The sequence below is a fragment of the Eublepharis macularius genome, chromosome 16 (genome assembly GCF_028583425.1).
Source record: "Eublepharis macularius isolate TG4126 chromosome 16, MPM_Emac_v1.0, whole genome shotgun sequence".
NCBI lineage: Eukaryota > Metazoa > Chordata > Lepidosauria > Squamata > Eublepharidae > Eublepharis > Eublepharis macularius.
Window position 1 is genome coordinate 6,566,120 of NC_072805.1, and position 14,807 is coordinate 6,580,926.

Sequence of the window (14,807 nt, forward strand, 5' to 3'; positions counted from 1 at the left end):
GAGTAGATACAAATGACCTACATCTTTTCCACACTGTGACACTGAGAGATCTCTGTCTTTTGGTGCTACACCTCTGAAGATGCCAGCCACAGCTGCTGGCGAAACGTCAGGAACTACAATGCCAAGACCACGGCAATACAGCCCGGAAAACCCACAACAACCATCTTTCTTCTCTGTGTTAGTGTGCATGTGAAATGGCTCTCTCTTAGAAGTTTTGCAAACAATATATGTGCAGTGATGTATGGTTGTGGAGGAACCATAAGGGACATGGAAAATGACCTTCAAATACATGAATGTTGCACTAACAAAAACCATGATAAAACTCAAAGACTGTACTAATGGACGTTAAAGATCACCACTAGAAGGGGTTCATGTGAAACTGCTATCCTTCACTGGTGAGAGAATGGGGAAATGGATGGATAAAGGCAAATATTAAAAAGCAAAGGCACATGCTTAAAACTGCAAAGATACCTCTTCATATGCAAGGATGTAACTGTATGCTTGCAATGGCTACATTAGTGGCGGATATTTTGGATGCAATCTGGGTCTTAAGGCAAGTTGTGTACGCAAGCAGGACTCGAGGGAGGGAGGGAGAGAACATCTACCCCATATTCAATTTAGAACAGAGAATAAATATATGACGCCAATTCAACAAAACAGATCGTACATTTTTAACCTCATGGCACGGTGGGGCGCGGGGGGGGGGGGGAACCCGCTTCAAACCTGTAGCACGTCAGTGAGAAACCTTCCCCACTGGGAAGCACAATAGCAGCCATCCAATTCAATAGACGTTTATCAGCAGTGAAGCCTGATCGAGATAAATGAGGAAGCTGTTGAGCCCAGCCTGCCTCTGCCTGCTGTAGGCTGCCAGATAAAATGGGAACAAAAGCTCCCCGCTGAACCCCCCACCAATCTCCATTAGCCCCTGCTGAGGCTTTATGATCCGGAGGCTACTGAACAGTGCAGCGTGAATCAGTAAGCTTAAGGTAAAATAATATAAAATAATTAAAAGCACATATACAGTGCAAAACAAAACAAAAACCCACCCAAGACACAAGATACTAGCTTTGCCAAAGTCATCCCCCCGGTACCGGCAATGCAGCAAGCTTAGTATCTGAATAATACTGCATGCTGAAAGCATTGTTCAGCTTCATAAGCCTTAAGGATTCATATACTGCAACCCTAAGCAGGTCTACTCAGAATATTACCAAAGTCTATTCACTGAGACTTATCTCATGAAAGTATTCTCAGAATTGCAGCCATATACATTCACAATCATATTACCAGACAGTCATGTAAATATATACTAAAGTGTGTGTGTGTGTGTGTGTGTGTGTGTGTAGTTCAAGTTCAAGTTAGCCTTTATTGGCATATAGCAGCAATTCAAGTTATCCACTTACAGTGTGTGTATATAAATTAAAAATTATAACTTGCTAAGTTTTGGAATGTCTTTTCTAGGGGGCAGAATAATGTACATCTCACAGGTACATCTCACTTCTACTAGTATTTGCAGACATTCCAGATATGACACAATTACGGCGTCCATCTTATCCAAAGAAAATTTTTTAAAATGTAGTACAGCCACTGGAAACATGAGAAAAAATGAGCCACTGTCATTCTCTACCAATCCTAGAACAGTTTTGCTCAAGGCTGCTAATCCTACAAGTGTCACCCCTTATTCCTTCAAATATATTTGTGATGCCACTGAACCATCAATGGGAGGCATCAACCAAGGTAAAAGGTAAGCAAAAAACTGGCTCTTGGGAACACTCCTTTGGCAAGGCAATGGTTGTGTTTCCTTTCCCAGTTACACTCCAAACTTTTACTACATACTTAAACTCATCCCTAGACGCCAATTATCCTCACGAAGCAAGACTAAAAAAACTTTCAACAAGAGGGGAGGGAAGCAGGACCAAAAAAACCTTTTAACATGAGGGAATAGTATGCCAACACTGGCTACATCACTATTCCAGACAGCTCTGAGCCAAAGTCTAATTTAAATTTTGCTTTTAAAGCACTAGCTTTCAAACTGGGGATCAGGGTTCAAACCAGGGTTCCATTTTTTTTATAGGTGGGTCAGGAGGCCAGAAGGGAGGAGGAGGATGGGCTGGGAGGCTTGATGGTAAATCTGGGACTGCCTCTGCATAATGTTCAGAATGACCATGAAATGCAGCCTGTTGCTCAGAGCTGATTTTTTAATGAATACTAAATATGAAAAACAGAAGATAAACTTCCAAAGAGTGTATGAGCTACAGATGTCAGATTCCTGCAGTTTATATTGGGGAGGAAGACAGTAGTGTGGAGTTCCTCTGCCAGAAGATATCACAAACTGCAATGAGTTCAAGTACAGTGGGTTGGATAAAACCAGCTTTTCCATCCAACCTTATCCAAGTCCCCTCTTTACAGCAGTCCCCAACCCACACGGATTTTGTGCATGCAGGCCTCATGATTCCCAGCATAGCCTCTTTGGATGGCCAAGGGGATCCATTCTACCTTTTTCACCAGCAGACAAACTGGTTGGATCTATCCCTATAAGTTGACAAGGAATTCATAGGGGGGTGGGGGGGAGAGAGAGGTGTTGGGAAATTCCATCCCCCTACTAGTTCCTGCTTCCTCCTGAAGCTTCTTTTTGGTCCCCTGCCTTTCTCACCCTCCAGCCACCTCTTGCTGCTGCCACCTGTCTTTCTCCTCTGCCACTGCTGCCTGACTTGCTCAACTGCACCATCTCCTCCCTTTATTGTCCCTCACCTGGCTTTCTTGCCTGCCCAGCAAGCACATCTCCTTTGTCCTCCCTGCCACTACTTGTTCCTTCCATCCATGCTGCCCAGTTCACCCACCTCTTTCTTTCCTCCACTGGTGCCTTCTTCACTTGTTTCCCTGCCTGCCTATGTCACGCAGTGGCAGTGCCTCCCCTACTTCTTTTACTGCAGCTGGCCATCTGTTTATGGAGATCCTAAGCAACCCTCAAAATGGCAGCTAGTTTTTCCTGGTAAGCATTTTTTTAAAAGTCCCCATAAACTTAAAACCCTTCCATGAAACCCTCATAGCCTCTCCCCTTTCCCTGCTTCCTTCTCTCCTTCCTACCCACCAGACAATCTACCTTTACTTGCTCCCTCCTTCCCTCCCCCAGCAAAGTCAGGCTGAGCTATGTAGTGCCAGCTGCCAGGCCCGGCCCAGAGGTGTCATACTGAGTCTCCAGTGGTTGCCAGAGGGCCTGTCCCTGGAGAATTATCCTTCATCAGGGGACATGACAGGACCCCCGATAGGACCCTTTGCAAATCTGCTCTGGCCTTCCAAGCCCACCCCTGCTCCCCCGCCCCGAATTTGCCTTTGCTTTACAGAAACCAAGGTTTAGAAGGCTCAGCAATATTGCTGTGACTGTCTACCAACCTCAAAAATGCTCACAGACAGCTCAGTAGGCACTCTTGTCTTAAAGTTACAAGCTTTGTTTCCAGGGCTTTTTTTCTGGGGAAAGAGATGGTGGAACTCAGTGGGTTGCCCTCGGAGAAAATGGTCACATGGCTGGTGGCCCCGCCCCGATCTCCAGACAGAGGGGAGCTGAGATTGCCCCCTCTGTCTGGAGATCAGGAGGCGGGGCCACCAGCCATGTGACCATTTTCAAGAGGTTCCGGAACTCCGTTCCACCACATTCCCGCTGAAAAAAAGCCCTTTTGTTTCTATTATTTGAGGGGATTTTAATCCCCTGAGGTATTTTCATATTCTTCTGCAAACTTGGGACTTCCTGCTAGCTCCATTTTGTGGATCTATTAATCATAGCCACTAGGGCACATTTTCAAATTAGATATAATAATGATGTGGAGTTTATCATCATTTCAGAATCTAGCCTTAGTTAGATGTAGCAAAAATGTAGAACCGCAGTGGACAAAAACTATGCATTTTCACAAATTATGGTATTATACAGCAATTTCTTTCTCAACACACTGTGTCTTTAAGAAATCACCTCAACTCATCTAGAACAGCTTTGACCCTTTCTTTGATCAGCAATGAAAGATAATTTAGATAACTGAGAAGCCTAGAATTAGAGTTCCAATTTTAGTATATGCACTGCCAAAGCGAGAATTCACCCATTGCACAATTTGATCTGAAAAGCTATTTCTAGTTGCTACCTTCACAGCTATGACCAAAAATTCAGCATCTGCCATTCCTGTAAAATAACAGCAAAACCTGTATCTTCAGTAAAATAAAACACAACTGATAACAAACCTCAATTTTGTCTGTTTTAGCGTCTCCCCAGTATATCTTGTTTTCCGTATAATCCAGTGCCAATCCATTTGGCCAGCCAAGCGACGTATTCACAAGTACTACTCTGTCTGATCCATCTAAAGCAGCCCTCTCAATCTTTGGAATCTCTCCCCAGTCAGTCCAGTACATGTAGCTGCAAAGGAAACAAGAGGTAGAGAGGGTCTGAACACCTGGTATTTCAATAGTCATTATAATACCTTTCTTACTCCCCAAACAGAATTGTTGCAATAAAATGCAATCATCACAAAGAATGAACCAGTGGTAGGTTTGAAGGCAAAGTCCAAATGATTAGGGATTTGTGTTGCAGTCTCTGTTTTCTTTAATTAAAGTAACTCTACTCGCAGTGAAATATATGCACAGTGTTTAATTGGAACCCCATGGCAATTTGTTGTTCTCATAAATTTGCTACGGAATTCTATACAAGCAGTGACAGCAGATACTGTCACGTCATCACTGGCAACGTGCAGGAAGAGACGGTAGGGTTCTTTATATGTACACACACACACACACAGGAAAGCACACTTTGCTCAGAGGAAAAAACCTCTAAAACACAAACTTACTGTTTTAAATGAACTAGTATGTAACTGCTTACTAGCAGGACCTAAATATTTTGTTCAGTGTATTTTAAAAGAAGGGAAATTTCCTTTCTGGTATATAGGAGAGCAAGTTAGTAAAAATTCAAGGAAATTATGTTAGTTCATATGGGGTTAGCTGAATAGAGCCATCTAACACCATGGGAACCTTGTGCTCCCTCTGTAAACTAATGAATAATTTCCATTTTGCATCTGAACTGGCAAAATCCAATTTGCACTTTCCCAGCAAATTGGTATTCTAAGCAGGGAAGAAACCACAGTTTGGAATCCTGATCTGCAGAGAAAGCACAAACCATAGAATGCTAGTTTGAACATAATGGCACCTGTGGTTTACTGCAAAAGGAAGAATTGTTCATTATCCCATCCTAAATGAGAGGAGGAAAGAACACATATTCCCAAGAGCCTGCCAAGCTCATGCACACAGCCACAAATCACAATTTTCCATTATGTCTGAAAAGACACATTGACCAGTGCAAAGTCAGTAAATGAGTTTCAGGGCTGAGCAAGAATTTACACAAGAGGCTTCTTCAGTCCATGCCCCATGCTCTGTGCATTGCAATAGATGTCTCGTTGGGACTGGGAGACTCTCCTTAAGTAGTGCTTGCATGCCAGTATCAGAGAAATCTCTGCAGCCTCATCTGTTGTTCTATTTCTCCCAGTGTCCAAGCGCCTAGTGGAACTGCAATGGGGGGGGGGGGGCGGTGTCCTGGGGTTAAATGAGAGTTGGCATCCTGTAATAGCTAGGAAAGTGACTCATGAAGTCCCCAGTTCAGCTGTCCTCACATTCCCCAGTAAAGGCCTGAAAGTAAGCTGTACTCCTGGCCTCTTCTCATAGTCTATAATAGAGAGATAACAATATTAACAGCTGTTTTGCAGATTATTACAGTAACATAAGTAAAGGGTCTTGAATACTTTACAATGTAAAGGAGAGCTATGTGAAATCAGGGACTATACTGGGGCTGGTAGAAAACCATTTGGGAGAGATTTTGGACCCCAGGCCTCTAATAGCCAAACTCTGAAGTTAATTGCTCTCGAACTGGTATGGATGATTCTAAATGAAAATGAACCAGAAGCCCGCTGAATAGATAAGCGTTTTAGGAGTTATTTTTTAGAAGTTCCACAAATGAAGCCAGCATCTTACCCAATCATAGGATCCAGAGCTATAGCTCTAGGTTCTTCCAAGTCTTCTGAAATCAGAATCTTCCTCATGGTCCCATTAAGCCGTGTCACCTCGATACGATCTGTACCCGTGTCAGTCCAATAAAGGTTACGGGCAATCCAATCCACAGCAATGCCATCTGGATGTGCAATCTGCGCCTGGACCACAAACTGGCTGGCTGAACCGTCGATGAAAGAGCGGCGGATGGCCCTCACTTCATCATCTGTCCAGTAGATGTACCTTTCTACAGGATCATAGTCAATAGCAATGGCATGTCGGATGTCTTCCAGTTGCAAAACAATATCGGTAAAATCCGGAGTGTCCAAAGAAATCCGCCTCAAGTCAGTCCTTCGGGCTAACAGCAGCAACTCGGTGGCTCCTGGATAATTTTTTTTAAAAAAAATGTTCCGCATAAGATGCTCATGTGACCATTCATTAAATTAATAGCATGCCCTTTGCCCAAGATGCTCATAGGAGGTGCCACCCCTGGAAAGCATGGCTGGTTTGCAGCAGCCCAAATATCATCATGCTTCTTCCAGGAAGGGCCATGGCTACAACACTAACCAAAGTTAGTTAAAGGTGCTACGTGCCACAGAGGAAATGTCAGATGTGACCTGCTTATCTGCCATGTGTGCCTGTTATCCTCTGTACCGTATTTTGCCTATTATTCTCTGTACTGGTTTTGGGGCCTCTGAGAATGTGTAAAGAACTATCTGTGTAGCACTCTAACTGTGTAGCCATGAGCCGCTTATCTTGCAGGTGGCTGCTTTCACTGTCTCAACTGGTATGGGAAAGTGTCCTTGAAGTGCCGGCCGGAGCCGTATCTCCCTGAGACATGAAATGAGCTCATCCTTGTCTTCCCCTCCCCTACCCCCTCCTACCTCCTAGGCCCTGCGCGCCTATATTCTAACAGTCCTTATTCCAGGGCGGGAACCTTGCCCTATAACTAACACTGCTTCCCCCCTTTTCGTCGCTTCTGCCAATGCTGTGCACTGATACTGATGGATCTCTAACAAAGAAACTTTAACTGGACTCTTGCGAGTGTCTGCTGTGAAGTCACTGGGGATCCGACTGGCGGAGCCTGACAGGAAACTAGGGCCCGATGCAGAAGAGAAGAGAGAACCCCTCCAACCAAAGTCAAGCAGGAACAAGGGCACAGCCCCTCGGAGGGCACACAGAGTATATAACCGATATAACCAATACAGTAATTGAGCACTTTCTGCACCTAGACACTTTATAATACAAAAAATAAACAGGAATTTCATAATATTGGTTACATACTCTGTGTGCCCTCCGAGGGGCTGTGCCCTTGTTTCTGCAGGAAACCAGGACCCAGCAGCTCCCCCAACTGCAAACATGCTCCCTAAAGAAAAGTACAGCTCCCTTCACAAAAGAGTGTTTCTGTAAACCCCAGCTGGCTTTTCGGTAAAACCACAACACCTCATTCTAGTCTGAACTTCCATTTCATCCAGAGCAGTTTCTCTACCCACTTCACTCTTAAGTGAAAGCTGTCAGGCCAATGGAAACAATCTCAACCCCCAAACCGGGTCCGAAGCCAAACTGAAATGACTTCAGATTATCGGTTTTGTCCGAGTTGTACTGCCACCACTTCCTCTGCTGAAAAGGGATTATCTTCAACAGGTTGATAATTGTTCAAACCTTGAGGGTCCAGGTAAAGTTTTTAAGGAAGATTTTCATGGCTGCATCCTTCCAAGGTGGCCAGCGCCATTCTTTCTCAGAGAAGCATTAACCATGCCCAGAACCCTGCTAAAAACTGTAAATCCTGATGGGCAAAGGAATCATCTAGCACACAAATGTTAGACTCCACTTTTCCAAGCAATTTGTCCACATCCTCAGGTCACAGTAATTGAAATTTATCCAAGCTGCACTCTTAACAACAGTGCCAGATCAAACATGCCAGACCCTTTTTGCTTGCATTCACCGTTACTTGTCATTTTGGAACAAATGTGGAAACTGAAATTCAGTTACTAGTTAGTAATTTGCGCAGAAGTAATTAATATAGAATTCAAGTAAATCTATTCTGTTTTTACTTCAAATCCTTACTTAATATTTCTTTTGGCAATTTCAGACAGAGCTGGAGACAACTGTTTGCAAAAGCTGTTAAAATGACTGGCTTCTCCAAAGTGCATTTTTTTTAAAAAAAAAAAGTTAAAAGTTCAGTAGCACCTTTAGGACTAACTAACTTTATTGAGGCACAAGGTTTCGAAAACCACAGCTCTCTTCGTCAGATGCATCTGACGAAGAGAGCTGTGGTTCTCGAAAGCTTATACCTCAATAAAGTTGGTTAGTCTTAAAGGTGCTACAGGACTCTTTACTATTTTGTGACTACAAACTAACACGGCTAGCTCCTTTGGAACTTTAAAAAAAAAACAATACGAGATTTCTCTGCTGAAAACAGATGCCAAAAAAGTTAGTTGTCATGGAAACTGCTCTGTGGGGTCAGCCAGGCTCGCCTTTGGCTGCATGGATCGTCTGTCAATGCCAAGACACTATAAACACAAGAAATCCACACAGTATTATTCCCTCAGTCCCAAACCTCCTTTAAATGCTCCAGTCTTACACTTCAAGGAATGAACGAATGCAAGAGACCAGTTAGGCAAATAACCAGTATACTTTGAATTTATTGAAAAGAAATTATATCTGCCATACTTCTGGCAAAATTTACTATTAAATCCTTCCCTTCAGTTCAACTCAGTTTGTATGAAAACAAGCAGGAGACCAGCAAGGACTTAACAGAGGCCATCTCATTTTCCTTTTCCCCTTCCCTGAAAGCCTCCATATCTTCTCCCCTTTTCCTGCCTCCTTCTCTTCCCACCCATCTACCCTCCCTTATCAGTTTCCCCCCTTTCTTCCCCTGGCATCCTCTACCTGGAAATAATATGGCCTCGTTGTGCAGTGCTGGTAGCCAGGCTGGGTCTAGCTGCACAGTGGGGAACGGACCTTTGGATACTTACCAAGAAGGGTCCTTCTCCTCTGAAGAGCGGAGGACATCTTGTTTCCCTTTGCCCAATCAGGGAGGAAGGAAGTCAACTTTCTTCCTCTTTTCTGTTGGAGCTGGAACACCCCCTTCTCACAGTTTAGGTGACTCCAAACAGCGCTTGTTTCCCTGTTTTCAGAACTAGTTAAGGACAATATTTACATAGCCTTTCGAACAGAACACAGATCAAACTCACAGCAGAGGAGAGTTATTGACAGAAAAAGGCAACATATCTAGATAAAAAAAGGAAAAGGTGATGAGAAATTCAGGAGGGGCAAGATGTCCTCCGCTCTTCAGAAGAGAAGGACCCTTCTTGGTACGTATCCAAAGGTCTGTTCTCCCTCGGAGGCGGAGGACATCTTGGGTGCTCCCAAAGCAGTTATTCATTACAGGGTGGGTTGTGTTGCTCATCCAGTACCACTTGTTGAAGAACTCCCCTTCCAAATGCTGCATCTGCCGAGTCAAATGCATTTAGCTTGTAGTGCCGCACGAAGGTGGGAGCAGAGGACCATGTGGCTGCTTTGCAGACCTCCTCTACAAGTGCGTTATTGAGTAGTGCTGTGTTGGTTGCAGAGCTTCTTACCGAGTGGGCAGTGATCCCGTTGAGAACTTCTCTATTGCATGATTTGTAAACCTATGCAGGATCTGATGTTCTTGCCGACGGTCACCGCCGACATTCCCTTCCCAGCATTAGGTGGTGAGGTGTTAATGAAGAGAGAGTCCGACTTCCTAATCGAAGCTGTTCTAGTCAGGTAAGCCTTGAGGGCTTTCATCATGTCTAGATTATGTCAATCTCTCTCCTTAGGGTGTTTTGGATTGGGGCAGAAGGAAGGAAGATTGATGTCCTGCATTCTGTGAAATTTAGAGTTGGCTTTGGGCATGAAGGTCGGGTCCCTGCGGAGAACGACCTTGTCCTTATGGAAGATACAGAGATTAGGTTTGATTGATAATGCTTCGAGCTCGGAGATCCTCCTAGCAGAAGTGATAGCCACCAAGAAGATGGTCTTCAACTGCAGCCATCTTAAGGAGATGCAAAGGTTCAAAGGGCACTCTGGTGAGAGCTGACACAATGATGTGCAGCCTCCAAGTAAGGAACCTATGAACAAATAGGGGGCTTAATAAGGCAGCATCTCACAGACCGTTGAATGTGAGGGTGTCTAGATAAATTTAGGCCTTTAATTAGTGGGAAAACCAAGGTGAGGGCCGCTACTTGTTTACGCAGAGTAGCTGGCTTGAGACCCGAGTCCAGACTGTCTTGAAGGAAGCTTAGAATCGTAGAAAGGGATGGATGAAGGTAATCTGTTCTCTTTCTCTTGGACCACCTGATGAAGGCTTTCCAGGCGGTGTTGTATATCTTGATAGTAGATTTCTTCCTGGACACTAAAAGTGTGTGGATCATTTGAGGAAGGTAGCCCAGATTAGTCAGGGAGCGCCTCTCAATTTCCACGTGGTCAGACACATCCAGTCTGGGTGTGGATGCCAGATCGGACCCTGATGCAGCAGGTCTGGAGAGAGTGGAAGATGGATGGCAGCAAAGACATCGACCGTAGGGTGGAGAACCAGGGTCCCCTTGGCCACCAAGGGGCGATCATGATGATCTCCACGTTCTGTTCCACTATCTTCCTTAATAGTTTAAGAATGACTGGAATTGGCGGGAAGGCATAGAGAAGACCCTTCGGCCAGGACAAAGCCAATGTGTCTGTCCCCTCCGCTTGCAGGTGATGGTACCTGGTGAAGAATCTGGGGACCTGATGATTCAAATGAGATGCAAACAAGTTCACTATCAGGATCCCAAAGTGAGTCGTAACCTGTCAGAACGCCTCTCGATTTAGGGTCCACTCTCCTGAGTGTATGGTCCATCTGCTCAGCCAGTTGGCTTGGTAGTTTTCCGTGCCCTTGATGTATTCTGCCTGGATGGATGACAGGTGGGATTCTGCTCACAATATGATTTTGACCGCTTCCTTGTGCAAAGGGGGCAATTGCCCCCTTGTTTGTTGACACAGGCCTTGGCAGAAGTATTGTCCGTCTGGATTAGAATGTTTTGGCCTGCGATGGTCTTGGTAAAGTGAGAGAGAGCCAGGTGGATTGCTCTCATCTCCAGCAGGTTGATGGGAAGTTGAGACTCCTCCTTGGACCAACGACCTTGGACCGGGTTTCCCTCCAAGGTCGCTCCCCATCCCCCCAGACTGGCATCTGTAAACAGTTGTAATCTGTGAGGTTCAAGGAAGGGTCTCCCCTGACACAGATTGATGTCCTGCATCCACCATTTGAGGCTTTCTTTGACCATCCATGGATCATATACTAGTCTGTCGGACCTGGATATGATCTGAGCTTGGAATGGGCACAGAAAGGAAAGGAGTTCCCGAGCATGGAAGCGTCCCCAACATACTGCTTCGCTGTTCACCACTAGAGTCCCCAAGAATTGTGAGGAGGAGCTGTTTAGAACTGATCTGACTAGATCCTTGGTTCTCTGGATCTTTTCTTGTGGCAGAAAAAGGCAGCCTTCCTTGGTGTCTATTAATAAACGCAGATGGGTTAGCTTTCGGGAAGGATGCAGGGAGCATTTGCTCAGGTTTATCAGAAAACCGAGTTGTTGTAGTGCCGAGGATGGATTGCTCTCTGGAATCCGCTCGGATGAGAATGTTGTCCAGGTAAGGATGGATGTGAATCCCCTTCTCCCTGAGACGAATGATGGGGCTGACGAGCACCTTTGAGAACACCCTGGGGGCTGTGGCCAGACCAAAGGGTAGAGCCTTGAATTGGAAGTGACGGTTCTCTACGTGAAATCTGAGGAAACATTGGTGCACTGGATGTATGGGAATGTGGAGGTAGGCCTCCGTGAGGTCTATTGAGGTGAGGAACTCCCCTGAGCGTAGAGCCTCAGCTATCGATCGCAGCATTTCCATTTGAAAGCGCTTCAACTTTATGAATCGGTTTACGAAATGTAAGTCCAGTATAGCCCACCAGTCACCATTTTTCTTGGGAACTGTAAAGAATAGGGAGTATACCCCTAGACCCACTTCTTGATGAGGGACAATTTCTATGGCCTTGATATTTAGAAGATGCAGTAGGGCTTTTAACATGATTAGCCTCCTTTGAGGGTTCTTGAGCAAGGGGGATTTGACAAACTGATCCAGTGGGCAGAATTTGAATTTGATGGAATATCTTTTGGAGACTACTGCCTATGTCTAGGCGTCTGCCCTTGATTCTATCCATGCTTGCTAAAAATGAAGTAGCCTCCCTCCCACTGGATGCTGAAAGAAGTCAGGATTTTGGGGTCTTAGGTTCAAAGTCCTGTCTGTCCCCTCTGGATTGCGTCTGTTGATTGAATTTTCCGAAGGAACCTCTCTTGAAGTTTTGGCTGCTACTGCTCCAGGATGAGCGTCTAGATTCCTAGCAAGGTCTTGTCAGTGAGTGGTGGGAACGAAAGGACTGATTATTGGAGAACCACCTGTCCAACCTTTTGAGTGTCTGGGGGAGAGCCTTCTTCTTATCTCGTGTCTCTACCAACACCTTCTCCAGCATGTTGCCAAATAGTTTGTCTCTTTGGAAAGGATATGCCATCAGGATGAACTTAGTGAAGATTTGCTTGCCAAGCTCATAACCACAGGAGCCTTCTTGAAACTTTTGCCAAAGCGATGGCCCTAGAAGAAAAGGTCAGGGCATCCAAAGTGGCATCCACTGTAAAGGTGTTGCTGTTCAGGATCCTGTTGCCCCCTTCCAAGAGTTGCTTGTGATTCCCTGGAAGTAACTGAACAAGCTTGCAGATCCATACCGCTGCAGCCCTCTTAATGATAGAAGCAGTGGTGGAGGCCCTTATGGCCATAGCCAAAGCTCCATGGGCTCTCCTGACAGCCAATTCAGCCTTTCTGTCCAAGTTGTCTTTCACTGTTCCTTGGCCATCTTCAGCCAGCAGACCAGTAGACTGTAGCGCTGCCATAGAAGCATCGATCCAAGGGATCTGCAAAAGCTCATTAGCAAACATAGGTAAGGCATATAACTACTTGACTGTACTTGAGTATGGTTTACTGGCCACGGGGATGGCCCATTTGGCCTTCATTTGCCTCTTGAAATATTTCAAGAATGGAAAAACTCTCTCTGGAGTGTCAGCCCTGAGGAAAAACTCTCTACACCCTTTGGGTCTGGGGTTTTTGCCTGCCTGAGCTTCCTCCTCCTCCCCTTTAGGGGTCTCCTGCAGATCTAGAGCAGCTAGAGCTTTGGAGAGCAAATACTGGTAGTCTTTGGCTTTGAATAGTCTGTCAGTTTGATCAGGAATGGTGACCTCTTCCTCCTCCTCAGAGAGGAACTTGCCCTCCTCTCTGTCCTCGCTCTCTGAGGACATATCCCCTTCCCAGACCCGTCCCTTGCCCTTGGGCTTGTCTGGGATGGTCTTTCTGGGTGTCTTAGTGGGCCACTACATCTCAGCTCTGCGATACTTGCTGGGGGGGGAGGGGGCGGAGGATGTGTCGCTTACAACCCTGGATTGAAGTTGGCAGTTTGGCAAGCTCTTTCCTCATAGTTTGTCTAAGTAGGGAAAGAAGGTTAACCTGCAGTGAGGGCTTGGTGCCGCTAGGTACATTACCCAGTCAAGGAGAAGTTGACACCTGATGACTGAAGGGCCTCTCCAAGCTTGAAGCACCAGCTGTGCATTCTCCCACATGTTGAAGGCTGCGTGGGCACGGGCGCCATTTCCTGCCTTTTTAGCAGCCTCTGTTTCGGCGCGCATCACAGCCTCTAGGGGGAGTTGCGCCACTGATCCTGACTCTTGCAGCTTTCCATGGCATCTCTTGATGTTTGTACGCAGCTCTGGAGCCAGAAAGGTGGCGGGATTCTGATTTTGCCTAGAAGGCAGGACGGTACTGGGAGGATCGGCATCATCTTCGGCTGCAGAGGGGGCTGCGCTGGGGTTCTCATGTTCATCTTCCATGCAACTGCTGTCGGAGTCCCTAGACTCCATGGCCTCCTCGATCTTGGGGACGGGGTTGAGGAGAAGGAAGAAACAACCAAGGAGGCAAGAGGACAAAGAAAGAGAAAAGACTAAATAGAAGGTAGGGAAGAAAGGAAGAGGAAAGGAAAAAATAAGTCTTGCTCAGCAGTAAACTAGTGAGCTATCTGCCAATGCCACTACTTTCCCTCGAGGCAGGAAAGAACTGAGAGAAGGGGGTGTTCCAGCTCCAACAGGAAAGAAGAAGAAAGCTGACTTCCTGCCTCCCTGACTGGGCAAAGGGAAACAAGATGTCCTCCAACTCAGAGGGCGAGCCTGCAAGTACTTCTGAAGAGCGCCTCATTTCTCCCTGCATCCTCACCTTTCCCAGCTCCTTTCTCTACTTCACACTACCCGCCAACCTACCTTTTATCGGCCCCCATCTTCAGCTATATTTATTGTTTATTTATTTCATTATATCCCACTTTTCTCCACAATGAAGACCCAAAGCAACTTACAGCCTTCTCCTCTGCTCCATTTTATCCTCACGATAAACCTGTGAGATGTGTAGGTTTCTCATTCCTCTGGTGGTAGTGGGTGATCCCCCTCTTTCACCCTCCACCCCCTGTCACCACTCACCTGACCGGCGGGGGAGAAGGGTGCAGGAAGGGGCCTCCCGAGCGTGTTCCTGGAGCCGCACAATGACATCACTTCCGCAAGTGACATCACCGCGCTGCCCTGAGAAAGTGCGTGCACGCTTTGCAGCAGGCCAGTTTGGGCTTCAAACAGGCTGAACTGGGCCCAGTTGAGGCCCAAATCAGCGCATTACTAAGTGTACACATGCTCCTGCACCCGCATGATGACATCACT

At 46.0% G+C, this 14,807-nt stretch overlaps 1 protein-coding gene across 1 annotated transcript in view; it reads right to left on the reverse strand.

Annotated features, from left to right (window-relative positions):
- Positions 1-14,807, reverse strand: part of LRP6 (LDL receptor related protein 6) — a 146,539-nt gene that overhangs the window by 63,144 nt on the left and 68,588 nt on the right. The window contains exons 6-7 of the mRNA XM_055000293.1: positions 5,998-6,394; positions 4,225-4,396 (exon numbers count right to left, since the gene is read on the reverse strand). Coding sequence (XP_054856268.1) covers positions 4,225-4,396; positions 5,998-6,394 — 569 coding nt within the window. The remainder of the gene's footprint in view (positions 1-4,224; positions 4,397-5,997; positions 6,395-14,807) is intronic.